The sequence below is a fragment of the Electrophorus electricus genome, chromosome 2, assembly GCF_013358815.1.
Source record: "Electrophorus electricus isolate fEleEle1 chromosome 2, fEleEle1.pri, whole genome shotgun sequence".
Taxonomy (NCBI): Eukaryota; Metazoa; Chordata; class Actinopteri; order Gymnotiformes; family Gymnotidae; genus Electrophorus; species Electrophorus electricus.
In genome coordinates, this window is record NC_049536.1 from 9,201,297 (window position 1) to 9,228,723 (window position 27,427).

The following is a 27,427-nucleotide window of genomic DNA, read 5'->3' on the forward strand; positions in this document are numbered from 1 at the left end:
GAAAGTGGGCAGAGTTCACAGTGATTCCTGAAGTTGACCTTCCCCTCCAGCTTGGCCTGGGGCTCACATACTGCTTCTCAGAAATACCTCTGTGGTGAGAGCTCTCAGAACAGAGGCCTGGTCTGGCCCTGGGCTTTGGCTCCTGAGGTGTTTGGGGGGGGCAAGTTCTCTGAGAACTTGCTCTGAGGAGTGAAAGAATACAAAGACAGAACACTCGACAGGGCCAAGCTGAGCATGGGGGAGGCAGTGCATGCTTGGTGCCTGCCTTCCATTTAATCACAGGCTTCGTCTAACAATGGTCTGACAGAGTTGAAGCAGATGGGCGGCTGGGGACATGACGTTGTGCTGTTCAGCTGGCTGCTTCCAGTAAACAGGATAGCAGGCTACTAAGCCAGAGTCCCTGGAATGCAAGCATGTCCCGTAGCAAAGAACACTGGTCCACTGTCTGCCCCCTGAGCTGCTACTGGCCGGTGGTCTGAAAGCTGTCCCCATGGCTCTCCCCAAGGACAGTTGGGGGAAGCTTTTTGTCTAGCTTCTCTCCACAGCATAATCCTGAGCCAAAAGTCCCTTTAGGGGGAATTAAAAAGAGGCTCACATGCAGACTCGGCGCTCCACGTGGATTAACATGGAAGGGGAAAAGGCTTTCATCTCACACCACTCCACCATCTGAGCACTGAATCAAAGTCAAAGTCGCTCACACGTTGCCATATTTAGACCTTCAAACGTGTCGGTCATACCATTTTTTTAAACAAATATTTCGTCCGAAATAACGATGGTGTCTTTGGCATATCTGCAATAGCTACATACTTCCCATTTCTCTGCTTACTGAAAGCATGACCCTGGATAGTCATACAGCTCTAAAAGCTTCTGGACACATCTATGATGCCCCTGTTGCAGAGGCAGTGGGGTTAGGAGCTAGGGAGTGAGGTTGGACTCCTTAGGGGTAACCCAGTTAGTGTCCAGACTGGCCACCACTCCAGAAAGGAAATACCATGACGCACACAGAAGTGGGCATGGGGAGGCTGTGCCAAGCAGCTGAGGTATCAATGTCTGAACGACAGGCGCATTCCTTGGTGCAGGAGTCACAGGGAGTGACGGATCTCCCAACAAAAGCAGTTCACAACCAGCCAGACATTCACATGCACACAGAGAGAGCACTGGGCTGGGGGAGGGACTTTAAACCAACACATCATAAATCAACCCCTCCCCCACTCTGCTTTTATAGCCATGCTTGTGTAATTAGTTGTGCTTGTGGGGGTAGGGGGGGAGCAAATAGAGGGAAAAGAGGAAGAGGAGGTGGTTATTAGATTGAGCAGCCATCTTGAGAAGTCTCATTTCAGCTTTCACTTCCCAGTGCGCATCCTGCATTTACAGCGTGCCACTTTCGGACTGCCTGAGGCGAGGTGAGGCTCCGCAAACTACAGGACAGAAAGTCAACGCCCTAGCCGGGAGAGAGAAAATGAACAGGACACATGCCTGTAGCGTGGAGCAAAGTGCCGAAAGCAAAGCCGCTGGCATCCGGCCTTCACCGAGCCGATGGGAGCACAACGGGTCACTGTGAGCTGGCATTCCCTGAGAACACAGCCTCATGCAGTCGTTGCTGTGTGAGGGACATGAAGTCCAACCATCCTGATGCCCCCATGTGAGTGAGAGGCATATTTCACTACAGGGCCAGATCCAAGCTGATGCGTTTAACAGTCAGTCATTCTCAGCATGTCTACCTACTGTCTATCCACTGCTGCGCCTGTCAGCCTTTTATATGTGAGCATTTTGACAAATACTTAAATAAATACACAAAAAAAAGTAAAACCTCATTCCACATCATTGAACATGGTTCCACATTTTTCTGTCCACCCCCCACTAGAGTACAGCCACTTAGGTCAGTCTCCACTGGAGGCCTAATTGACAGACTAATAGACTCCTAAAGGGCTGCCAGACAGAGAAAACTGCAAATGTAAGTCTCTAACAGTTACTGAAAGAGAGAGAAATCGTAAGAAAAGATTCGAGAAAAAGGGCAAGAGGAAGAAGGAAGTAGAGAGAGAAAGAATGTCAAGGGAAAAAAAAAATGAGAGAAAGAACACCCAAAGCTCATTCCTCTTGCAATTGTGTCAAACTTTTGAGGGCTTATGAAGACTGCTGTCAGCATAGATGAGCTGGAGCGGCAAGCCTTCAGACAGCCTGATCTGACATGGCACCTGGTTTAAACATTCATGCCTGATGCATTTTAACTGCTAAAATAAAAAAGCCATGACCTGCTTGTTTTCTCACCGCCATCAACCATGCTTACATGCAAATGTACCCACAGGCCCACGAACAAACAAAAATGCACAGATGTACACACATCTCCCCCCATCCATATCCCTGTGCATGTAAACCAGGCCTTCTGCCTGCTCCGTCTCCTGGCTGAGAGGAATGGCGTGGAGGGAGGGTGCACCTGTCTCAGCACCCCCGATCCGCAGCACCCCACCCCAGAGCGCCCGCTCTCGTCACCGGCCAGGTGCGCCTCCTTCATTCTGGCCGGCGTACGCATGGGCCTTTCCTCCACCCCACTGCTGTAATCTCATTAAAAGAGCCAGCCCACCCCCACCCCCACCCCCCAAACACACACACCGCTCGGGCCGAGCCAGACAGGCAGACCGCGTGCCGCCACGTGGGACGTCTGCTAGCCTGTCAGAGTAGCTGTCACTGCAGCAGCCAGAGAGAGAAGAACACGGGGCCCCAGGGCTGGCTCCCTGCTCACGCCGCATCTCACCCCGCTTGACACGCGACAGGCCAACAAGCACAGGAAGGCAGGGCATCAAGTCAGGGTGAACTTGTTAGTTTAGAGAGAGAGAGAGAAGACAAACAAACAAAAAACACCCCCCCCCCCCAGCTCCAGCTCTACAGTCACTGGAGTTTGCACTATTTGAGTGTGGATGTAGGCTTCAGTAAGAGTGCCCTCAGCTAGTATGACCTGGACATACTGCAGCACCAGTCTTCCACCAGTTCTCCAGTCTGGATACCACATTAAATATCTCAACTAGAGACATGGCGAGGCAAGATTAATGCTTTCCAGGGTGCTTTTGAGTCTTGAAAACGCCACCAATTAAATTCCCAGCAGTCGGTTTCAAAAGTAAATAACACTGTATCCAGAGGAAACAGGAAATCAACATGAAGAAAGCAACTAAGGATAGAAACCTCCTTAAACCTCAGGTTCCCCTAACACAATCCAGCAGTACGAACATTAACACAGCTGATGCTGTGGCTTGGTTGTTAAAGTAATTCTCAACAACTCTGATATCAGGTCAACGTTTGTTTTTCACTTCAGAGCATTCCGGAGCTTTCTGCCAATCTGGAGCCTTGAGCGACTGGTTCAGATCCCCAGTGCAATGATAACAAAAGAGAGGCACATTTCTGGATGCAGACTCAAAAATAGCACCCGCAGCACAAAATGGCTTTCATTTTACAAACCCTTTATTGTTTACTGTTGAAAAGCTGTTTACTTGTGCCAGATTCTGTGTCAAGACAAGAGGCATAGCAATGACCTAATAATCTGTAGCTGTTTTGATTGGTGACTATCCAGTGATTTGCACTAGGAACTCTTTTTCTAAGAGTAAAACATGAGGCTGTGTGATTTTGGGTGGAAATTTATGACCAGAAACACATATGGTTCAACAGAGGTATACAAACATCAGAAAAACCATTTTCAAAACACACCACTATGTAAGAACAAGGTTGAAGCACACTTGCCTTGTGTGAATCCATCTTTCTCAAAAGACACACATTACGATCTTATATTGAACAACTGGAAGAAAAAAAAAGATTCAGATTTAATAATAATAATTATTATTATTATTATTTTACCCAATGTCTAGCTTGCCACTTTCAAAAGAGAGTAATGCATCAAATATTAGGTGTAGCAAGAGAGGTGGTGTTTACAACATCCTTCCTAAATGGAGGGGGGGAGGGATGTTGACACACAATCCTTTTTGTTTCCCTTCCATCACTGTTAGTGGAAGAAGCACCATGCTTAAGCCACGCTTTTCCCGCAGACTTGGACTCCATTTCGAGCCTCTCATCAGGCTGCTGTCTATGTCACGCCCTGGTGTGAGCCTTGCCCTGGCCCACAGCACCTGGGCACGTTGGCTGAAGAGGGAAGCAGGGAGAAATACAGCCAGGCCAATAAACTACTGTGGATTTTGGCAGCCTTGACCTCGGTTAACACGTCCCTGTTCACACACAGCAGGCTGAAAATCAGCGGCTGGTGCATGCCCCAACGCACATCGACATTTTCACAATGCAAATATGAGCTCATGCTCCGTTCATAGCAGAACAGGAAGGTTATATACTCTGCAATCTGCAAAAAACAAAACAAACAAAAAAAAAAAACCAACAACAAACCCCTTGATTTATGCCAGGGCAACCAAATTCCCAAACTACATTTTCAGCTTTATCACTCTCACTAAAAGAAGTTTGTGAATGTAAGTAATTAATAAATTATTAAACAGGACTGCAAAGTTAATGAACGTGATACTAAACTGGATAATCAAAGCAAGCAATTAGACCCATGTTTAACCATGTAAATGACAGCGCGCACGCAAGTGAGCCACCACTAGCTTCCCAAGGCTTTGCCACTGTGCAGCTCAGAATAGATACTGGAGCGGACAAAGAAATCCAAAGTGAACTTTACACAGGAATCAACTGGAATGTTGAGTTGGAAAGAACTTAAAGCAGCCACACATCAGATTAAACACATACTGTGCTCTGAAGAAGCTGCACCTGCAATAGGAGGTGCTGTAATTTTTTTAAACTAGAGTTTTGTCACTGGTGTGTTTTTTTTATAATTACTCTCTCAACCATTTTGTTGTCAGGTATACGTGTAAAATTTGAATACTATCTACTATACAGATTTTTTCTTCAATAAACACAGTGTTTCCAGTCTCTTCATAGGAACTTCAGGGACCCGTTACACTTTCTCAGTGGCAGAAGTGACATCTTCAAGCAGGCTTGTGTATTGATGGGCTCTACATTGAAAGATTACGCGCTCATTTACGGAATGTAGATAGTCACCATGGTGCAGGGAGACAGACAGCAATAGAAGTCGGACCGAGTGCAGCAGGCGCTCTCTGCCTCCTCCGCTTCGGGCAGGCGAACAGATCAGTTGCTCAATGGGGCTGGAAGCTCTGCCCAGCGGGCACAAGCTTAAAATACCCCAAGGCATTGCCCACAAACTGGGAGGTGAGTGAGTTTAACAGGCCGTCCTTTTTGAGCCAAACGCTGGGCCAATGTCACATGGGTGCCAGGGTGGGATGGCAGAGAGCGAGAGAAAGAAAGAGGGAAAGTAGGAAAGCAGGAGGGGGCAGACTGATTCATGGCAACAGGAGTGAGAGGAGTTATGGAGGCCAGTGAAAAGAGGCGCACTGGTGAATGACCAGCGGAAAAGGAACAAAAAGGCCCCGAGCAGGCGGCTGATCAAGGGCAAGCTGGAGGCAGCGGGAGACAGGAGCAGAGCTGGGGAGAGGCAGGAGGACACATTCCAGGAAAGGTTTTACACACACACCCCTGACTGGGGCAGCTTTGTTCTAATGAAGCACGGGCTTCCTGGCCATGGTCAGCTTGGGAACTGTTTGAGTATGGAAAGGAGAGGCTTTGCTACTTCTCCCCGAATAGCAAAACAACAGATTTCAGCACCCCGCTTAGTTCTCTTCTGTTTCTGTTTTGTCTCTTTTTAGTCAAATGTGAGTAACATGTCCTATGATTTTCCTTGTATTTACTATCTGCTTAGATAAAAAACAAAAAAAGTGCTGACACAGAGCAAGAACATCTCAGAAAGTCTTTATCCGCAGATGGCTATTAAACTCCCCCTCCCCACCTCAAAGCACACAGTCTTCAAACATGGCCGTCATTCCCTGCACATACAGGCAACACCCTGAGCTCCATTAACACAGTAACAGCAAAGGAGGAAAAGCCCCTGCACTGACCACCTTTTCCCAAAGCAGACCCACCAGACAGAAAACCATATTTCCCGCTGACGGCAGTCCGCTTACCCTCCCCTCATCTCTCCTCTCCTCCGGCAGTGGTCCTGGTGCGGCTCTCTCCCTCTCTCTATCTTTCTCTCTCTCTCTCCCCTTCTCCCTCCCTCCCTCCCTCCCTCCCTCTTCTTCCCTCGCTACTCACGCTTCGAGACGCGAAAGCAGGCTGGCTGGAAACGTGCTGGCTGACAATGGAGGACAGCTGCTCTGACTGCACACGGGGCTTTCATGGGCTGAATTAGCAGAGCCAGCAAGCTTCTCTTTCTTTCTTTTCCCCTCGCTCACACCCCCTCCCCCCCACACTCCCCCTGTTCCTCCCTCCCCCACTGCTAACTCCATAGCCATCCAGACACACAGTGAGAGTGCTCAGAGGCAGAGCATGAGGGAGAGAGAGAGGGAGAAGGGAGGGCAGGCCGAGGCAGCCATGAAAGGGCTTTGTTCCGCGGCCCTGTGATCGCTTTTACAGGCCTGTTGGGAATGCCCCATGTCCTCACCATTCATCCCCGTCACGCTCGTGGGGGGTGGGGATGAGGGTGGGAGGGGGGGGGTGTAGCTTTCTGCCCATGCAGACTGACCTGCCCTACACAGGCCTCGAATATCTTAAGAGCAGCAGCACAACTGGTCTCAGACCAGCTTTTTAAGCCTAGAGGAAAAAAGGTGACCTATCCCGCCAGCCCTCACTGCAGCACAGGATTTTTGTTTCTCCCAACCTGCATCAGTGCCTGCAACCCTCCCCGACTGATTTCAGTAGATTTACATCACTGGGGTAAGGTACAGAGCTGTGTCTGGCAGACTTTCAGGCTAAATGATACAATACAACCAGGCCCATCAGAGGTAATTGCTGATTCAGATGGTAAGAGCGTACAAAATAAAAGCCTCTCTGCGGTGCATGGGGGAGGAAATGAGTGCTAAATAATTATAAAAGCCATCATGGCTCTATGGGCTGTCGTCTTCGTCCCCTTTCCGCATTCGTTTTAACGAGCACTCATCTGCCAGGATGCAGCGATCATGTGAATGCAAACCAAGAGAGGCCGTGTGTGACAGACCATGCCCTCCCAAACTGCACACGGATGAGGAGAAACCTAATCTTGTTTCCGCATGTCAAGTGGGATTACACCAAACTATAGGCTTACAAAAGCCTCAAAACGCCCTGCGATGCAGAGATTAATCATGTGAACATGCATTTTTCCTAATAATTAAGTCTTAGGAAGTTAAAGAAAAAACAGCATTTTCAAGTCTCTTGAGATCCACTCCATGAGGACAGCCAGGAAAGGTGAAAGAGAGACGGGTATATCACATATCTGCTTCCTCCGAGATGAGGGAAAGCGTGCTGGAGCTTGTGTGGGATGACGGAGAGTAGGCAGGACACTACGGGCTGTACAAGCTGGTGCGAGCACTGTGTGAGACTTGGAGTAAATGCAAGGTAGACATAACGTGCCGTGCCTTTACGCTGAGCTGGTTTGTCTTACCTGATTTTTCAAAAACAGAAATGCTTCTCAAAATAGCTGAAAAAAGCTTCACCGGCAATATCTCATGAGGTTAATGCCTGCACCATCACATGCTTTAGGCCATATGGAAAATGTGTAAGAGCCTTTAGGCTTGGAAGTAATATGATCCCTACTCTAAGAATGTCATTTCAGGGACAATGTCTGTGAGTCGACATATTGGCCAGCCAGTGGTTTAGCACATCTACAGACACATTAGTAATCCCTCGACTCTGCACAATAATGCAGTACCATTCATTTAGAAATAAAGCAAAAATTAATAATACTAGTCTCCACAAAGCTATAAGATCTCAACAATGGAAAAACATTAGCCTATGCAAGGTAATTAGAGGTTTGTATGGAGCAGTGAAGTGATTTGTGGCCAAATGCAGAGGACAGATTAAACTAGGGGTGAGTCACATGACAAAAAAAGGCCCCAATATCTCCAACCATGTTGACCTGTCCTGCTTAGGTTTGTGCAGGTATGCCTATAAAACATTGCTACACTGCTAAAATATGGTGAACCTTAACATACATGTCTGCAATCACTGCAGTCAGCAGAGTTGCAAGCTTTTTTGTATTTTAATGATCACATTAATCATCGCAAGAATAATGAAGTATATTTTAAGCACGGTGTGATGATGTTCTGTTTGGCATAACTACAATGGAATGATCTAGCAACACCATCATATTAAACAAAATACAAGATGTTACCAGAGCTACGATGTTTCCACAATGAAAGACAATGAGACAACACAGAGGAGCAATGAGCATTATCCAGTGACCACAACATGACAGTGTATAGTGTCACTGTATAGTGAATACAAAGTAACATTAGGTTATTTTAGTCAAGTAGTTTCCAAGGCTTTGAACCAAGCAGTTTTCCTTCATTTGAAAAGATTAAAAAAAAAAGTTTTTTTTCAAATCTGTTGACTCACCCTGGCTATGTTTTATGTATGACCACACCACAAGCGGTTTTACATATATTCCATTCCAAAAGGGTCTACGAAGTAATGAACTAGCTACCCATTGTTAACCATGTTATTACAAAGACATAACACACATTTAGCAATCTAGATCCAGGTTTAATTACTCAGCACTAAACAACACAGAATAATAAAGTCTTAGTACTTATAAATTTGCATTTGACATTCTCTAAATACCTTTAATATCTTTAAATAGTTTGCTGCCCTGATACTCAATATATACATATACACACACACAAACACATACATATGTGTGTGTGTGTGTGTGTGTATATGTATATACACACACACACACACATATATATCACACATATATGTGTGTAGCGATAGCGATATGTATGTATGTAATATATATATATATATATAAATAAAATATGTATATATGTATGTTGTATGTATATATGTGTGTATACATATATACACATACACACATATGTATGTGTATATAATGTGTGTATATATGTACACACGAGAGATAGTGATATGTATGTATGTATATATATATATATATATATATATATATATATATATATATATATATATATATATTAGATAGAGAGAGAGAGAGAGAGAGAGAGAGAGAGAGCACTCCTGCCAGATGAAACTGAGGTAGCTGGTAACACAGAGAATGAAAAAGCCTGAGAAACTAGCCCACTAGTCTTGGGGACTATCCATCAATGCACGCCATTATCCACCAACTCATTTCAAAGGAAGCCACTACTATTTAACTTCAGGAATTGTATGCAGTTCAGTGGCTCCCATTCCGTGTGGAACTTGGATTCCTGCAACCACAATGGATTCTTCCTTATTCCCTGGAAATCCAGCCGCATTAGGTTAAGGTGTGAGCATGAGTGCAGCACTGAACAAGATAAATCAAACAAGAATGTCCTACTCAAATGCACAGCTCAACTCATGCTTAAAAGGTATAGTTCTATCACTTTTAAGACCAACCAACAAAAGGCTGTCGTTTCGTTTACTGGGCTGTAAGATTTCAGTGACAGCAGTATCTGCAAACATCTTAGAACTGGTGCAACGAAGCAACCACACAGTCGTTTCTTGGCCCGAAGGGCTGGAGCTGAAAAGCAGGCTGGGCCAGCTCTGCTGAACTAGAGATGTGATCCTAATACACCTCCTGGGCTTCATAAAGAGCTTACTAACCTTGGGTGACACTTCACTCAAATACCCTAGAGCTAAACTACATTTGGCCACGAATCGAAGGTGCTGAGAAACAATGACCTGTGCCTGTTCCTGAACCAAATACTTGTCCATGCAGAGAAGAAAAAAATTACAGTGAATTTATAGCTCTTCGTGATGAAGAGCAGCTGCCTCAGTGAGGACACCACATCACCTCCACGCTCATGGGTGTGCTCCTTGGATGAGAAGCAGAGCTCCGGATGAAATCAGCCAGTGCTGATCTGCTGGGAAGTGTTTGACGGGCGCCCTGCCTGCAGATGCCGGTGGGGTGGTGGAGCCCAGCGTGATGCGTCCTGGGACGGTCCTGCGGCAGAAAAAGGCAGCTGCGTCGACAGCCCATTCCAAGCTGGCTACACCGTGGGATGTGCAAACCAGAAACCACTTCAGGCTGAAAAGCAGGTCTGGTTCCCCTTCCTGTCACCCGATAGCTGCAGCTTGCACCTCCAGACCTGTTTGTTCAGAGGCGCGGCAAGGGGAAGGGATTTTCTGTTTTTTCTTTTCCTGCTGCCACCCTGCCAGAGCAAACCCCCTCTGTGCATGCTTAAGGAATGCATCAGAACACAATCACAGCAGTCAGCGGCAGCTGCAAACAGAGTACTGGTAGCAGAGCTTTGAGAGAACGGCTTTTCCCAGGGGAAAGAATGAGCTTTCCTTTCTATTGGCCATTCAGTTAAACCACTGGGAATGGCTACACACAATACTCTGGGCTGACAGCTACACTTGGCCCTAAAACACAAGCACCCTACATTTAGGTTCTTGTGTCTTAACCTATTAGAGAGTACAGATTCAAGAGACAAACCACCTTGTTTTTTTCAGAGAAAAAGGGCGTTTTGGACAGAGGCCCTTCATCAGCTGTGCAAGCAAGTGCTTCTGAAGCTCCAAGTGGTAGAACCACTCCCATATAGTTAAATGGTAAAGCATCTTAAATCCTTTTCTTTTATTGTCCCTGATAGACCTTTCAGAGAAATTAACTGGCACTGAAATATGCTGAATACAATATTATAGTATCCATGATAGTTTTTGCAGAATTTGATAAATGAGGCATGAAGATAGATGTGTAAACAAAACACGGTTCCTTAAATTGGTCTCTGGACTCATCCTCTTTTGTCCATCACTGCAAGCTTGTTGACACTGGCAGATACAGTGATATGACCTTCTGATGAAGACACTGCACACTGTGCTGCACCTGTAGTCCACTGAAGGCACTGGGAATGCTGTGACACACAGGGCAGCAAAGTGAGCTTATTCTTTCCAACTGCCTGTCAGGCCCACATTCTGCAGCTAGGCTCATTGATGATAGTGCATGAGAACGTAGACGAGACGCGATGCTTTGCTAGAATACTGACGAGACAAGAAGTCGATAATTATGTCTAGTCTAATAGAAACCCTTAGCCTCATTGGGGTGAGGGAAAAAAACCCTCCCACTGGCTGACAACTGACAACTGCATCCATAAAAGTAGAAGTCACAACACTTGCAAAAAATGTGCTGCCAGGACAGGATATCTGACACAGACACAGGATCCTATTTGTGCCAACACAGACTCCGGCCAACACAGAGATGACAGCAGGCACTCACGCCAAGCCTTCAAACACTGGCTGTTCACATTTGAACTCAGGCAAAATCAGTGGCTCCATAGATATGATTATAATGCCAAAAACTACTGTTCAGTCACACTTATGAGCCATGTCCTTGTTATACTAATCGTCTGATTGGGAAAGACATTAAGATTTATACAAATATGCCTGTTTGACATATTTTATCAATATATCACAGTGATTAGCATTAAGCTCTAGAAGTCAGCAAACACAGATCTACACCAACAAAATTAATAAAAGATCCATATTATGACACCTCCCCAATTGAATTCTACCATTCAGCAGAAGCGAACTCAGGTCAAAATGCTGGGAAATCTGTAACAGCCAGTGCTTATGTATGCTGCTTCATATCCATACGTTAATTTTCCTAAATCCCTCTTGGCAGTAGAACCTGTGTCACTGAATGGAACATGAGATAGCTGTGGTAATCATGTCTGTCTCCATTTAAAATGGCTTAGTGCCACAAGGAAAGGCAATCAGCAGGGTGGCGGCGTAGAGATTATGTCGGGTCTTAACTATTCTTGGTACCAGACACTGAGTTCCGCAAGGACAACTGTTTACTAGGAAATATTAGAGTGGCATTGAATATAGTGGTATCTAATTTGTGGTGGCTTCCATCTCTTGCTTGTTAGCCTAGAGTCTTGCCTAATGTTTACAATCACCCTAAAAGTGCATCTCTCAAAAGCCTTTTTAAGAGCTTTTAGAGAGTGGTGTTTGCTTAGTCTTATAAACGCTCTATACATTTTTATATACTTTATTTTTAACTTTTTGCAATGACAAATCAACATTAACACTAAATTTATTAACTATTATTAATTGAGCTCTTGCAAAAAAAAGTGTGACTTAAAAAAATAAAAATAAATAAATAAAAATCACACAAACCTGGTATAACCATTCATGTGTTATATATAACCCTTTGATGTGTTCTGTTTAAAATATCATGTATAAAAACGATGTTTGTTCAATATCATAATGTCAGTCAGCCATCATCAACGTACTCTTTCTACAGGCATGGCAAATGTTGACAGCGAACTTTGATAGTATCTGAAGACAACAACAAAAAAAAAAGACTAACTGTCAGCAAGTATTTAGTGGGAAAACAACAACCTTCTCAAGATGAGCCGATTCCCTACAATCCAGGCAAAATCCAATACAGGCACCTTTCTGGTTATTTACTCATTACCTCACTAAGAAAAAGTGTAAAGCTTTTGGTGAATTCCAAACTAGAGCAAATATCTACACCCATATGAAGTTCATACTTAGCATCAGATTGGGAAACAAAAGTGATTTAAGCTTGGCATTTCTGAAATACTCAGATACCTGTCATGGTTATTGGTGCTAGATGGGCTAGTCTGAGTATTTCAGAAATTGCTAATTTACTAGGAGTTTCATGCACAACCATCTCTAGGGTTTACAAAGAATTGTCCAAAAAAGAGAAGTTGTCCAGTGAGGGGAAGTTCTCTGGGCAAAAAAAAAACTTTGTTGATGCCAGAGGTCAGAAGAGAATGGCCAGTCTGCCTTGAGCTGATACAAAGGCAACAGTAACTCAAATAATCACTTGTTACAACCAAAATATGCAGAAAAGCATCTCTGAATGTAACATGTTGAAGTAGATGGGCTGAAGCCGCAGAAGACCACACTGGGTGCCACTCCTGTCAACTAAGAACAGGCACCTGAGGCTACAATTTACAGAGGCTTACCACAGGCTTTACCAAAGAGAAGTTTGTAAAAATGGTCTGGTCGACAAACAACCTAAAAGCATAGATCCATCCTGCCTTGTATTAATGATTCAGGCTAGTGGTAGTGTAACAGTGTGGGGTATTTAGTTTGTTGCACGTGTTGTGCTCCTTAATACCAGCTGAGCATTGTTTAAATGCCATAACCTACCTGAGTATTGTTGCTGACCATGTCCATCCCTTTATGACCACAGTGTAGCCATCTTTTGAAGGCTACTTCCAGCAGGATATCGCACCATGTCACAAAGCTCAAATCACCTCAAACTAGTTTCTTGAACATGACAAATGAGTTCACTGTACTCAATTGGCCTCGACAGTCACCCGTTCTCATTGCAATAGAGCACCTTTGGGATGTGGTGAAAAGAGATTCGCAGCTGACAAATCTACAGCAACTGCGTGATGCTATCATGTCAATATGAACCAAAATCACCGAGGAACCTTTCAGTACGTTGCTGCATCTATTCCATAATTAAGGCAGTTTTGAAGGCAAAAAAGGGTGTGGTACTCTCAAGGTGTACATAATAGATCATTTATTCCTTTATTTTTTTAAGCACTATCTTTAATTTTACCTAAGACTCCAAGTCACCATTAGCTAAAGTGTATTTGGAAATGCACCCACAACTGAAAAAAGCAGGTTCAAAAACTGCTGAATAAAAAAACAAAAAAACAAAAAACCATAACTGTCCAAAGACACCAAACTACTGAACTCACCTTTTCACTTTTTACTTTCTTCATGTTCCTACAGTCATTATTATCCATCTCCTCAGGCTCACTTTTAATGGCCAAAGGCGAAACTATTCCAGCAGTGTCAAGGGTAATATTCCCCATTGATTCAGAACAAGGCAGGTCTGCGTTTTGCCTCCCTTCAAACTGGGCATTGCGGGATGGTCCTAAGGTCAAAACTGGAGCCACACTGTCCTTTTCTGTGGCTACATTTCCAGTTGCTACTCCTTCACTTTTGTCCTTTTTACTTTTCCCAGAACCCGCTTCCTTGTCCTTTTTTCCACTTGGAACATTACGGGAAGTCTTGCTACTTTTATCTGCGCCTTTGCCTGCACTGGCCAAAGCTCCAGGGCCCATGGCTGGTCCTGTCCCCTCGTTTGTGGTCCGTCCCTGGGCCTCCTTTTTGGCCCCATCTGGGGCTGAGGACTTGCTAGTATCCTTCGTGTTCTTGTTACGCTTTGACTTAGACTTGGCATCTTTGCCCTGAGCGGGCACGGGGCTTACAAATTTGATATTGTCCGGCAGAGCCGCCACAGCACTGGGGGGCGCGGTCATTCCGCCACCGTCCTTAGTGGCAGACATCTCGAGCTTGTCCTTCTCTAGGTCGGCGTCAAGGTCGATTATCAAATTGCCAACACCAATGTCCCATTCATCTCCGCTGTCGTAAGTGTCCACCGCATTCGAGTCCACACCTTTCCCGCCTGCAGTGCCACCACTTAGGGACATCTTACTGCCAACGGCCCAAGCGCGCCACAGGGTGGTCTGACCTCCTCAGACGACTGGGCCCGTGAGGAATGCAGTAGCCTCAGGGTCGTCTTGGTTTCCCCTTCCCAAATGACCACATTTTTGCCCTGGAAACAAAAATATTGTAGAGAGAAATTAGTATTTGTTATGCTGGGTAAAGTGAACAAACCATTTATATGGACTATTCCCAATCAGATCTACATGTAACAGAGATCGAACACTTAATTTTGTATTATTCAACAATCGCATTCTGTGTAATTACGACACTTCATATATTGGGCATGGGAGTGGGGCACTTGGTCATATCAAAAGTCAAATGATGCACTAGAGTCATCAATGTTGCCTTCATTAACTCTTGAATCACAGCACGTAAGGTGTGCCTGCATGAACTGCAAATGGAACTGCTATATTTGTTTCCCTAAATTCTCCTTTTGCATTTCTTAAATGTGTGCTATACTTGAAAGTGAATGTGCAGCATTTTGGACATTATTTTGTCTTTCTGTCTGCTGTGCACATTGATTAAGTAAGGAAACCATTAAGAAAAATGGATATATTGTAAAACAAAGATGCAATAAAACATAATCTGGCCCATCACCTCAGGGGCAAGAATGATTAATGTAAACTTGTGCCGCTTAATGGCACAAGGCTGAGCCAAAGTAGTGACACTCAGTATATACGACAACTATGAGACTCTGGGAAAATCATTAGTCTTTATCCTGCCAGATTATTTTACATAGTGTGTGTGTGTGTAGTAGTAGTAGTAGTAGTAGTACATAGTATATAGTGTGTTTGTATAGTAGTACATAGTTTTATATAGTAATGTAGGAACATTTATGCTGTGAAATATACATTTAGAAATGAAACGTTGCTTTCAAACGATGACCATTTTATGATGAACATTTTTATCCTATCAGCAGTGGTCTGACAATGCTCAGACTGGACAGAGATAAGAGAAATAATGGAATTTAACCAAGGTCTAATAATTAACAGTTCAGTAAATGTTAGTGTAACCTTAAACGAAATATTAATTCATATTTCCCAAACCTTAGAAATAAAGTAATTGGAATACTTGCTCACACAAATTAGAAGGACAAATGTCGTTTAATCAGCAAACAACTGTTTCTGCTAGTGATGCTTCTGGAGAGTTTAAACCAGGATGTGATGAAAACAGGTAAATGTGCAACACAGCCGTTTAGACGACACTGACATTGTTCCACAGTTTTTCTAACTGTGGCCAGCCCTTACTAAATCTGCAGATTTGCTTTCATCACACTAACAACATGTCTCACACCAAATTATGACACACAAATAAGACATTGATAGGCAAGAGGCATTTCATGAATATAAAGACAGTTGGAAGAGGCAGATTAGAAGCTATCATGAACGAAAGTACTGACAATTACTGTCAGACCACAGTAAAAGCACATTTGGTAGGGAGAGTACCCCATCCATGTGTGACTAAAATATACGAAAACTGGCATCATACGCTCTTTTCTTCTCCAAGTAATTTGACACAGAATGACCTTTAATCAAAAGGCTATTAGCTAATGCCTGACATTATGACAAGTTAACATTTGTGCATATGTTGCCTGCACTTAAATGCAGGTTGGAGAAGATGTTCTATTTAATTAGTCCAATCAACACTATGGTGCAGGTTAGGTGGCTTTATTTAAAACACCATAAGACCATATATTAATATACATCGTCTGACTTTTGAGTGCTGTCCTGGTATGGCAATAAACACCAACCCACAATGGGAAAACAACATTTTCTACAGAACACTACACTAAAAAATGTCTATTCAATAACCTTGAGACCTGTGAATTACAAACAAAAAAACCTTTTAAATTAATGTTGTAATCAACTCACTGAGAATTTCACTGAAGTGTCTTTGAAAAAAATTTATTAACCATTTGTAAAACAACTCTTCTTTGATATTTTGATAAAAGGATATTAATTTTAAAATGCCACATTAGATATAATTCAGTTGACCAAGGATGAGAGCAATACTTTATGTACTTCAGGAGTCATAATTCCAGTCAAGCACACAACCTCTAAGACTTGAACTCAACTCCTTTGGACTCGATTACTAGTGATTCAGAAATCTGGTAGCAAAAATTACAGGAACCAGTGGAACACGTCCAGTATCAAATAGCACAAATCAAGAGTAAATTCAGTTACAAGGATGGAAAATTAATTTAATCCACAGAAGAAATCTAAATATTTAATAATTCAAATCATTCATTAGTCTAAGCTTTTATATCATATGCTGTCAGTAACACATCAGCCCGATCTATCGGACAGTTTATCATCTCCATGCACATCCTGAGAGGCAGCACTATTTAACAGGCACACCTGGGACACACACACACACACACACACACACACACACACACACACACACACACACACACACACACACACACACACACACACACACACACACACACACACACACACACACACACACACAGAGTCAAAGTGTTTTCACAGACTTGCCATTCAGGGCACCTTTCACCCAACATTCATTGTCCCTTTCAACAATGAATATCATTTTGCTTTAGACCGAAAGAAACATGTAGTATGGTCCATTAGTGAAAACACAACCCAAGGGCAGAAGTACAGTTCCTCTGAAAGTGGCCATCATTCCATTATTGACTGCGATATTGAATCAGGGATGTCATTAGCATGCGAGTCATTTCCCACCTCTGCAACACAAATCACATAAGCTCATAATTCAGTGCAAACACACATTAAGGAGGGCCAGAGCAAAAAGAAGACAGCCAATTGGCTGAACAGTAAAGAACAGCGTAAAACAGCAGTTCACACAGGACCCGGTTCGGCAGAGGTTACCATCACTAGATGTTTTAATCAAACACAAAACTCATAGGGAGGACCTTGAGAGCTGACAAAGACAAAGCTGTGGATACCAAAGAACAGACTCCTCTGACCTTAATCAAACATCACTTCATGACTATGTGCCAGCAGTAGCTTGTTTTGACCAGCAGTTAATGACCCCCCACCCCACTGCTGAAAGAACCGCTGAATAAAGTCTAAGAAATATCACTGATGCTCATCCATAAATTCTGTTACAGAAAGGTCTGTATTTGATAAGTGAAACAGATTAGTTCTGACTTGAATCAGTAATAACATTTTCTACAGCACCAGTAGGGTAACTGCACTGTACTTCCCATCTAGAAGATAGCAGGGGTTTTACACTCTGTTTTCACTGTAAACATTTGCTCATAAATACTGACCTAACTCCTCTCAACCACACACACATTAATGCATATGGCAGCATGCTGCTTTATAAACAAGGTCTCAGGCTCAGTATTGCCAACAAACATCACATACACAATAAAAGCTTTCACACTTGTTCAGGGGGCACGTTATGGGGAAAAGCTAAATGAACAGTCACCAGTGCTCAATGCACCACTGCGCTAGGCAGTGGAGTGGTGGCTTATTCTAAAAGTGAAACGAAAACGAAACATTTATGTAGCCTGGCACAGTGCCAACTACCCACTTAGACAGAGTTCACTCACTAAGAGCTCACTCATAGTGGAAGTTAACTCATTCCTCCTTCTTAGAAGATTTGCCCTTGGCTCCACAGCCATGGCGCACGACAGGCAACAACCACGCCTCCTCCAGGGGCACAGATCATCGCGCTGCCACTAACACGTGCTCCCCATGCTTCAGTGGCCCTCTCCTCGTTGCAGCTGCACTGACCCCTCCCGGTGCCCTTCCAGGGGCTATAAAATATAGCCCTCGACTAATTCAGCTCTCACTGCCGCATGATGGAGAGCACTGGAGTGCGCAGAGGAGCAGTGGAGCAGCTCCCCGTGACATGGGCCTAATTAACACAGGCATCCACAATGGACACCCCTGCCGTAAGATAAACACAAGCAGGGGGAAGGGAGAAAGGGGGGGAAAAAAATCCATCAGGCTGCTTTGCAGAAACCTTGCTGAGATGAAGAAGCTAACAATCAATACATGTCTCAGCTTCCCCGGCATCCATTGATGATTTTAAAAAGAGAGACTGTTTATGTTTTAAAAAGACAAGGGAATGATTTCGCAAAGATAAAAAACAGAATTCAAGTGCCATTACTGGGCTGGTGACAAAACTTTGGAGAGCTTCAGAGTGCAGTTCTGCCTTTCCACATCTTCGATGCTGCCTTTCATACATAATCCCCCTTTCGCTGCAAAGTAATTGACAATCTCTAATAAAGAACGGGTTTCAAAGCCGGCTGGCAGGGAGGGAAAGTGAAAGGCTCTCTGTGTAAATCAGCTCTCTATGAAGAGCTCTGGCGAGGAAGTGTGTTTGGGGGTGGTGTCTGAGAAACGACCTCTTGGTTAGATTACACACTGCATCAGATGAAAGCGCCGCTACTTGTATTTTCATCTCTCCTCTTTGGACTGCGCTTGCTCACTCATTTTCACTCTCCCTATCTCTCCCCTTTGGATTCACATTGAGCAGACGGATGGGGGAGCAGCCTGGGTGACAATGGAGGATTTATCTGAGGCTCTCACATCGACGCGATGGCACAGGGCGGCACAGGGTGGCACGGAAGCACCACCTGCTGCTGCCCGCCTCTCTCGGGTCTGGAGAACAGACAATGCCATCGCCTTTATCCACGGGGATGTTTTTTTTGCTCCCCATGGATCAACACTGCAGCTGCGACTGCATTTCATGGCTCCGATTAGGGCGGATGAGTGGCTGTCCATCGGCTGTCATTCCCAGCCAGCCTCGTAATTCACCCCGAGTCACTAGCAGCCAGCATTCAGTAGCAACACAGGCTGCATCCAGCGGTCACATTTAAACACCCACCGAGAAGCCATCTGATCCACCTAAGAGATGGGAATCAGCACCTTGCCAGAGCTTGTCTAATGGGGTGACGCGGCCATTTCACTCCACAAGAAGAAGGTTAGGGTTAGGCTTCACAGGGAGAATACTACTAAACAGTGGCTTAGCTTTTATTTAAACTTTCAGGGAGGACACCACTCACAGCACCAAACCTAACACATTACATGTGTGAGCAAAAATTATTGGGGATGAGACAAATTACACCCCCCCCCCCCAAATGTAAATGCAAAAATTGTAAAATAAATAAATGTAATAAAATGTAATAAAATAAATGTAAATGTTAAAAAGCCTAGCATTTAAACAATAAGGTGCCTAAAAAACACCTAGCTATGGCTTTGAGATGGCACTCAAATGCAATTGTCCCACTTCCTTATTACTTCAATTATACGTCAACTGTGCTGTGTAAAGAATTTAGCAGTGGAAAAGTTTTGAAAGAATGACAGTTATGCCACAAGACTCCCTGATAACCTAGCCCAGCGAGCTGCCTATCACACTCATCAACTGTGCCTTAAATAGTCCTTATTCCACACCTCTGCTCATTCATCAATATCTCCAACCTGCCATCATGCCTGCAACATACATTTGGATATAAATCACACATTTTATCGTCTATAGTATAACTCATATGGCCATGCTCGTGAAATGGACACATAAACCAGGTTCACATAATATACAGTGTTTAGTTTCGTAACTACATGCCATCATTCTAAGTACTTCAGTTGATCTTTAGCCAATATTTAAAATATGCACTGTTGTAAAAAAATGTAAAAATGAAGTTGGTGATATTGCCAGATTTTTTACTTGCTGCTGTTATTTTTTTATTAAGTTCTGATGACACACAAATCATAGATGTTGTTTCAACCCACTATCATGGCTTACCCAAACTTAAAACATTTGATTAAGTAACAAAGAACAAAATCCAATTTGTGGCACCTTAAATACGTTAGGCAACATTTCTCATTGAAAATGTTCTCACACATCTGAATTTTCCTGTGCTTTTGGATGAGTTAGAATGCCTTAGGTTCTCACAGCTCAAACCGTATTTATAAGCAAGGCAGGTATTAAAAACATTTTTTATGACCCACTTTGGTGTTTGTGGGTATTTTGCATTCAACTACGACATGGTTAAGTCTGCCCGTTTCACTGCCATGTTGAATGCCGGTAGACAAAAGCTAATTCATTAGCTAGCTAGACATCCTATATATATTTAGCTAGCTAGTTATCCAATCTAGATTTTCAAGTCTGACATACTAACAGGTGATATCGATATATCTATCTGTCTAGAGTGAAAAGGGGTCAATATAGCCAAACTTATTTCCCTTGATATTGAATTTCCCTGGTGAGCTAATAAAACCTTGCTTTCTGGCTAGTCTACCCTGCCATATTTGTGTATCAAGACAACCTCTAACGTTACCTAGCTAGGTTAGATCATTTAAACTCTAAAAATAAAAAATTGGTTGAAACAAAAAATTTTAAAGCAAGTTTTCATTAGTCTTTTTGTGTTATGCCAACTGCTGATAGACGTTGCGTTGCTCTAACAAAATATATTAAGCATCATCATACTTGATACAAAAAGACTTGCAAAATGTTTTTGTTCACCCAATGCAAAACTGCAAGAAAACAAAAAAGAAAAACGTAGGACAGAATTCACTAGTTTTGTCATCATCAGGTAATGACAATGACATTTCACAATTTAAGATTTCGGAGTTAGAGAGGTGTACTGTATAGAACATGGAGGTCCCACACATCTGGAAGATTTCTGGAACAGAATTCAGTAAATGTGTTTTGTGAAAACATTTTTTAAAGACTAGCTGTCAGATTTGTTGATTTGTCTCCTCTAAATTCATGAAATGCAGATTTATGCCTGTCCTCACAAGTTCTTATCAACTACACCAAAGCATCATGAAACGGTATATTAAATTCAACGGTAAATTTAACGGTATATTAAATTTAAATTTTACATTTAAAGGCTAAAAATTGAATAATAATTTAATAAATGCTCACACTGATTACACCTTTAGTAACAACTTAATGCAAACATAATGCTAATAGGTATTACAAAAGAAATTTTAAAAGAGCGTTCCATGAAAGTTTCCTAGAAGGCTGTCCAGTGGACTACCATCATCATATTTTTCCTAATGAGAGTGCCGGTTATCAGACTGGAGAAAACATGTGCACAAATGCAAAAGGACATGAAGTGTGGAGAACATTGGGAACAGGATGAATGTCTGCTTTCCTGCCGGCAGCAGTGAGCTGTCATCACCTGTGGTGTGGCGCGGCAAAGCTGCCGTCTCTCGCCAAGCCTCCCTCCTCCTGCAGCGCAGTGCTGACTGGTCTCCTGCGACAGGCCACTGCTCAGCCACCAGTGAAGCACAGCACCACCATTTGCTAGCAATTATTTGCCTGGGAAGATTTATATCAAAATGCTACATATTAATCATTAGGGCTTCCGTGTCTGGACAAGGCTTGGCGTGTGTTGTGCTCCTGGACTGTGTAAGGCGTGTTCAGGCACGGCTTCCCTCGCGTTGTGCTCCTGGACTAAAGCGTGTTCAGGCATGGCTTCACTCACGCCGTGCTCCTGGAGTGTCCAAGGCATATTGAGGCACGGCTTCACTCACGCTGTGCTCCTGGACTGTGCAAGGTGTGTTCCCAAGCACGGTTTTGCTCATGCTGTGCTCCTAGACTCTGTAAGGCATTTTCAAGCATGACTTCCATGCTGCTGTGCTCCTGGACTCTGCATAGCATGATCGGTGCATAGATTCACAGGTGCTTTTTATTTCAAACAAGGGGTTCACCCGAAAAAAGTAAATCATCCCAAAACAACCTTGGACCATGTGTGTCAGAACTCAGCCTTTGGTTGAAGTCATCTAATTTAGCTGAAGTCATCTAGTGCTACTTGGTCGAAGTCATCTAATTTACTGAGAAATGATAAGTCTCTTGGCACAATACACGATGACATTAGAAAAAGTTTTCAAATTTTTCCCCAGATATGACTCCAAAACTACCTGAATTTCCAGAAATTAAAAGTGCTTGTTAAAACTTCCAAGAAATGAAACCTGCTGATGAAATAGTCTCTAGAAGTGTAAGGGGCTAAGAGCTGTCTCCACCTTAAGATTCTTTCTAGCTCTGCAAAATAGCAACTTGCTCAGGCCCTTAATTACAGGAGCAGAACTTTTCTAACAAGCTATTTCTGAGTGGCTGCCTGGCGCTGAGAGGCTGGTTGTTCTATGTGGAGAGCCACACCGAGGCTCGCCTGTGTAATTGGATTGTGTGCTTGAGCTGCTCACTGAAATAGAAATTCGCGGGGTGCACCAAGTGATGGGAATCAAGAATCCAGAGAGGTCAGCCAGGCTCCATCTCAGCAAAATGTCAGGAGCATGGGCTGCTCGGAAAAGCAGCAGGGCTCCGATCTGTGACGGCACGCAGCATACCATTTCGTGGACATCCCAACCCTCCCCCTCCTTTTAACACAGGCTGTCTAGGTTCCACCTGCTGCCAGGCTGTCGATTAAGTTGAAGTAGGTGGGCTTTCAGCACACACACGCTCTCACAGAGCAGAGTGCCCGCCTTGCTTGGGCAACATTCCAATCTGTGTGCTATGTGCAGTGCCCAGAGTGCTTAGATATTGCTCTTATGCACTCAGATAAGGACCCAGGAGGCAGAAATGAAACATTTCCTGCATATTTTCATCTCAACTCCCATGATGCACATCTCAGTAAAGCAGGCTGGCAACTTGAGTCCTATTTAACTCTGTGCAGGGAGCAGCAGGCAGAGGAAGCAGACGGCAGGATGACAGGCCCTGTAGGACATGAATCTTGTAGCAGAGTGCGATACAGGGCTGGAGGCTCTTACAGCCTTTACGGCACACATAATTTCCAGGCCTTTCACGGACAGAGAGGAAACAGTACTTTCAAGCACCTATGGTCTTACTTGAGTCTCCATTTTTAGAAGCCAAACAAGAAGCCAGGCTGATTGCCCACATTTGCTGACGAAGTGCACAACTTATCTACATACCACCAACTGACAGAAAACATTTAAATACCTAATACAATGTTGCCATTAAACAAAAATATAATTAAACTTTCAAACAGCACAAAGAGTGATACTGGGGTAATAAAAAACTGGAATATAGGCCTAACAGATCAGAACCATACCAGCATACATGTGTCCAGTAAATGTTCAGCCAGATTAAGTGTATTTAAACTGGAAAAAAAGAAAACTCCACAAAATGAACATGTTCAACTGAACATATTTCTCAGAGAGAAAGTGTCAAAATTTCATTTCTAATTATTGGCATCACTTCATACATTTTTTTATTTTTTAGTACAGAAAAAATAAAATAACCAAGCTTTGCAAATATGTACACTGAAACTGTTAATCTGAAATTGAGAACTAGTCTGTTTCTCAGGACAATTATAACCACTGCTACACATAGCATATAATTTAACTGGTCTTAGTCACGAATTACTGTGCCCTTCTGACCACACACTCATTTTCCCCATCTAATTTCCCACACATGCTGTTTACTCCAAACTCGGCTAACAAAACTGCAAACACACACCCCCTCCCAGCATGGATTAGCCATTCTACACTGCTGCCTGTTAAGGTCTTTCCCCTTGTTGAAAGCATGACAGATGAACAAAATGATGTTTAATGTTTCCTTTTCATTATTTCCCTTTCCAGACATTAAGATATAAAAACAAAAACAAAACAAAAAAAACTCCAAGAAGGGGAAAACACTGAATAGAGACCATGTTGGATGAGGTCCGTGTATGCTCTGAGGAAGGACTAAAAGCATCCCTCTTCATCTGCCTGTAGTTACTGACGCTGACGGAGTGCTCACATTTAAGCAGAACCATGGATGACACCAGATGAGCTTCACACATGTTCCGCTACATTAAGCATGTCTCGTTACAGCTGCTGATGTTTACCATTATCAGTCACATGTAATAAGCGGTGATTAAAAAAGGATGAAGGTTATTATAAGGCAATGAACATGAGGACCACTGAAGGCTGAAAGCTGCCAATCAGCTTTCGTTCGTAATGAAGTTCCTGTCTGCTTCGTGTAGCTTTGAACATGGATCCACGTGGTCTATGCATGGCTAGCTCAGAGGCACGCAACACTGACCAATGGGTCTTCATCTAACTCGGCCGGGTATTCCATTTACCATACATCCATACGGGTCATTGGGGTGTCACTCTTTGGCAAAATGGAATCTGGTTGCTTTTAGCTTGATTGTATGTTTGCTATGAATGCTTGTATGCATTCTGCTCTCATTGACGTCTGCTATCGTTTCATCTTTCATGTTTTAGAAGGTGGTCAGGGGACATCTAGGTTTAACTACACTGACAATTTAAATTCTAAGTAATTTTCTGAGATTTTAACAGCTCTAGTTTATAAACCATTCAACACACTGCGTCAAACATGCCCACTTATCTAGCTCATGAGCTAATTAATGTGCCATTACAACAGCACTAAATGCTAGACCTTTTTTATACTGCTCATACCACTCATGAAATGTAAATTAACTGACAAATTGTCTCAGGTATGACAAGGTAGTTTAGTGGACCTGATCAAGCCTTGACACTTCAGGGTTTTTTTTTTTTTTTAAATCTCCGCTGCAGATCCAACACTTGTGGCTCTCATGTCATAGTACTCCTGCTGGCATAGATTATTGATCAATTAAATACTTAAATGAAGTCAAGAGCAGTCAGCCCTCAGCCCTGCAGGGATTGGATTTATCCTCAGCCGATTTCCAAATGAGTACAGTTCAATAAATCATCTTTAATAGCTCAGCCCACTGCCTACATGCCAGATGTTAATACAGGAAATCTAAAGAGTGTAGCCTGAGCTAGAAAAGCCTGATATTTACCAGGTAGGTCACACCCGAGAGAGAGCGTGAGCGAGGGAAAACAGAGCGTGAGACCCCCCCACTTTCACATGTGGTTGCCAGTGGAATTTCAGGCACTGAAGATGACCACAAACACAAACCACAACCAACAGCCTGCTGAGGACTGAGGCTGCACATCATTTATAGAGTCATGCATAACCAAGAGTTGAAGAGCACAAACCTTAAACAGGCTCAAATTAAGCACTGAAATCCAAACAAGCGACAGAGGGAACACACAGTTCGCTCTTCAACGGGGATCCAGCTCAGAGAAGGCCACACAGCCCCGGGCGAGCGCTCGAACATGCCAAGGAGTGTGTGCCAATGCGCCGCCCGTGCTGCGGCGTCCGCCCACCCGCAACACTACTTCAAATGGGGAGGGGGGTGAGAGGGGCCGGGCATTCTGAATACACTCATTTCCAACACGTTCACGTTCATGGTGTTCGTTACCATTGCTTGTCTAGTCTGCTGCAGATCCCCTTGCGCTAAACCGAACAAGCTTATAAGAGTGGAATAGCATGGGTCGGTGGAGGAACACTGGAGCCTGTGCAGTGCATGCGGGTGCACAGAGGAATGTGTTATATCAACAATGACATAACCTACAGGGCAGATAAAGCAGGGCCCTCCCTCACCCCACAGCAGTTATTTAGATAACTAAGGCTTTGGGCTCCACATGTCAAAGCTGGTTCTTCTAAGCTACAGTTTTCTAATATCAAGCTCCAATTAACCAGAACCTTCAAATCCTACTAAATCGTTTTCCCAAAGGTAATGTTACATCTGTTGTCAGCAGGCTCAGGCAGGGAGGGGACATTTGCTGACTACTGTATGATTGCAGGTAGCGGTATCCAATTAGTGGAGACAGAAAGCGACAGCCTACTGTTTAAATATTCAGTTTTAGGTTCGGAGCATGATAAAATGGGTCTTTTTTCCCCCCCTTATTTAGGTAATTATTTTTAATAATAATTTACTCCAAATATTAGGCATGTAGTGTGTTAAAAGGGTATTCCACCCACCATGCTGTTGCTTCAGATCCTAAATTAGGATTTCTTCCTACTGATCTACAAACCCTGAGCACACTGTGAAATCCCCAGTGTGTCACAAAACCTTCATCTGATCGAGAGGCAAAATATGAGTTCAAATATTAAGTTTCATTACATGGGTCCAGAGCTGAGGCAAATACCTATAGCTGTGTAAAACGGATTTACATTTATTACAATCATGTGATATTAATATTTTCAAGCACAGTACTCCTCCCACCATTCCCTTAGAGCCCTTTAAAGAAAATCTGGGCAAAAGAATCTTAGATGTCACATTCTACAGAGGTAATTTCAGCAAGTGCTATTTCCACATTTCAGAAAAATTGCTTCACCTCATTTTTGTTTCCAGTGAGGCACTTCTTATCTAATTACAGCACTCATAGATCCTAGATCAGGCGTGACCAAAAAACAACGCTAGACAAACTTAGCAACACCCTTCAGGGCTGAACAGTATATAGTGCTTGCTATCACAGTGTTCACTTTTGCAGTACTACTTGCACAGAATGTGACAATATGCAAATAAGTAATCTAACAAACCACAGGGTATTTTTATTGTGTGTAGTAAGCATCCTTAGCAATCTCTGCATTCCAGATAAGTGCTCTGTGGGTGTCTTAATCGATTACTGTGATCACATGATTCAGCAAGCATACATCATAGCCCCAAAACATCACTACATGTAACAATATCACAGTGTTTTGTCCATATCATGCAAGCCTACAATCCAATTAATTCCTACAAAAACATTACAACAGACTCACTAGAATTTACCCAGCATATCCATCCATCCATCTATAGCACACAAATCATACACACACACAGAGCTAATTTCAACACAATTTCATAAACATGCTTTTCATACATTGTTTGTCTGCTGTATTCTGTAACCATGTTAGCATTCAACAGGAACTAGAAACAACACGACACTTTCAGTTAACAGTGGACCTAATTAGTAGGCTAATGTGTATTGCAACATGAACACCCACACCTGGACATTTAGACCATTTAATGTCCCCTGAGATGCACTAAAACACTTGCGCTACCAGAAATGTGGTCTAATGGGCAGGACTCGATGGGTGTTTATTTGCACAGTATGAAGGAGCCAGGCAACCACGCGAGCGCCTCTCATTACGTGATGAGAGTAGGACAACAACTAAGTGAGACAGCACA

General features: G+C 43.4%; 1 protein-coding gene across 3 annotated transcripts in view; it reads right to left on the reverse strand.

The window, feature by feature from the left end:
• The window catches only part of znf609a (zinc finger protein 609a), a 75,454-nt gene that overhangs the window by 37,930 nt on the left and 10,097 nt on the right, over window positions 1–27,427 (reverse strand). For 2 of the 3 annotated variants that reach the window (XM_035522868.1, XM_035522870.1), the window contains exon 2: window positions 13,719–14,581. In XM_035522868.1, coding sequence (XP_035378761.1) covers window positions 13,719–14,456 — 738 coding nt within the window. In that variant the 5' untranslated portion in view covers window positions 14,457–14,581. Of the gene's footprint in view, window positions 1–6,156; window positions 6,228–13,718; window positions 14,582–27,427 lie in introns of those variants that run through there. The other variant, XM_035522872.1, reaches the window with a different exon arrangement.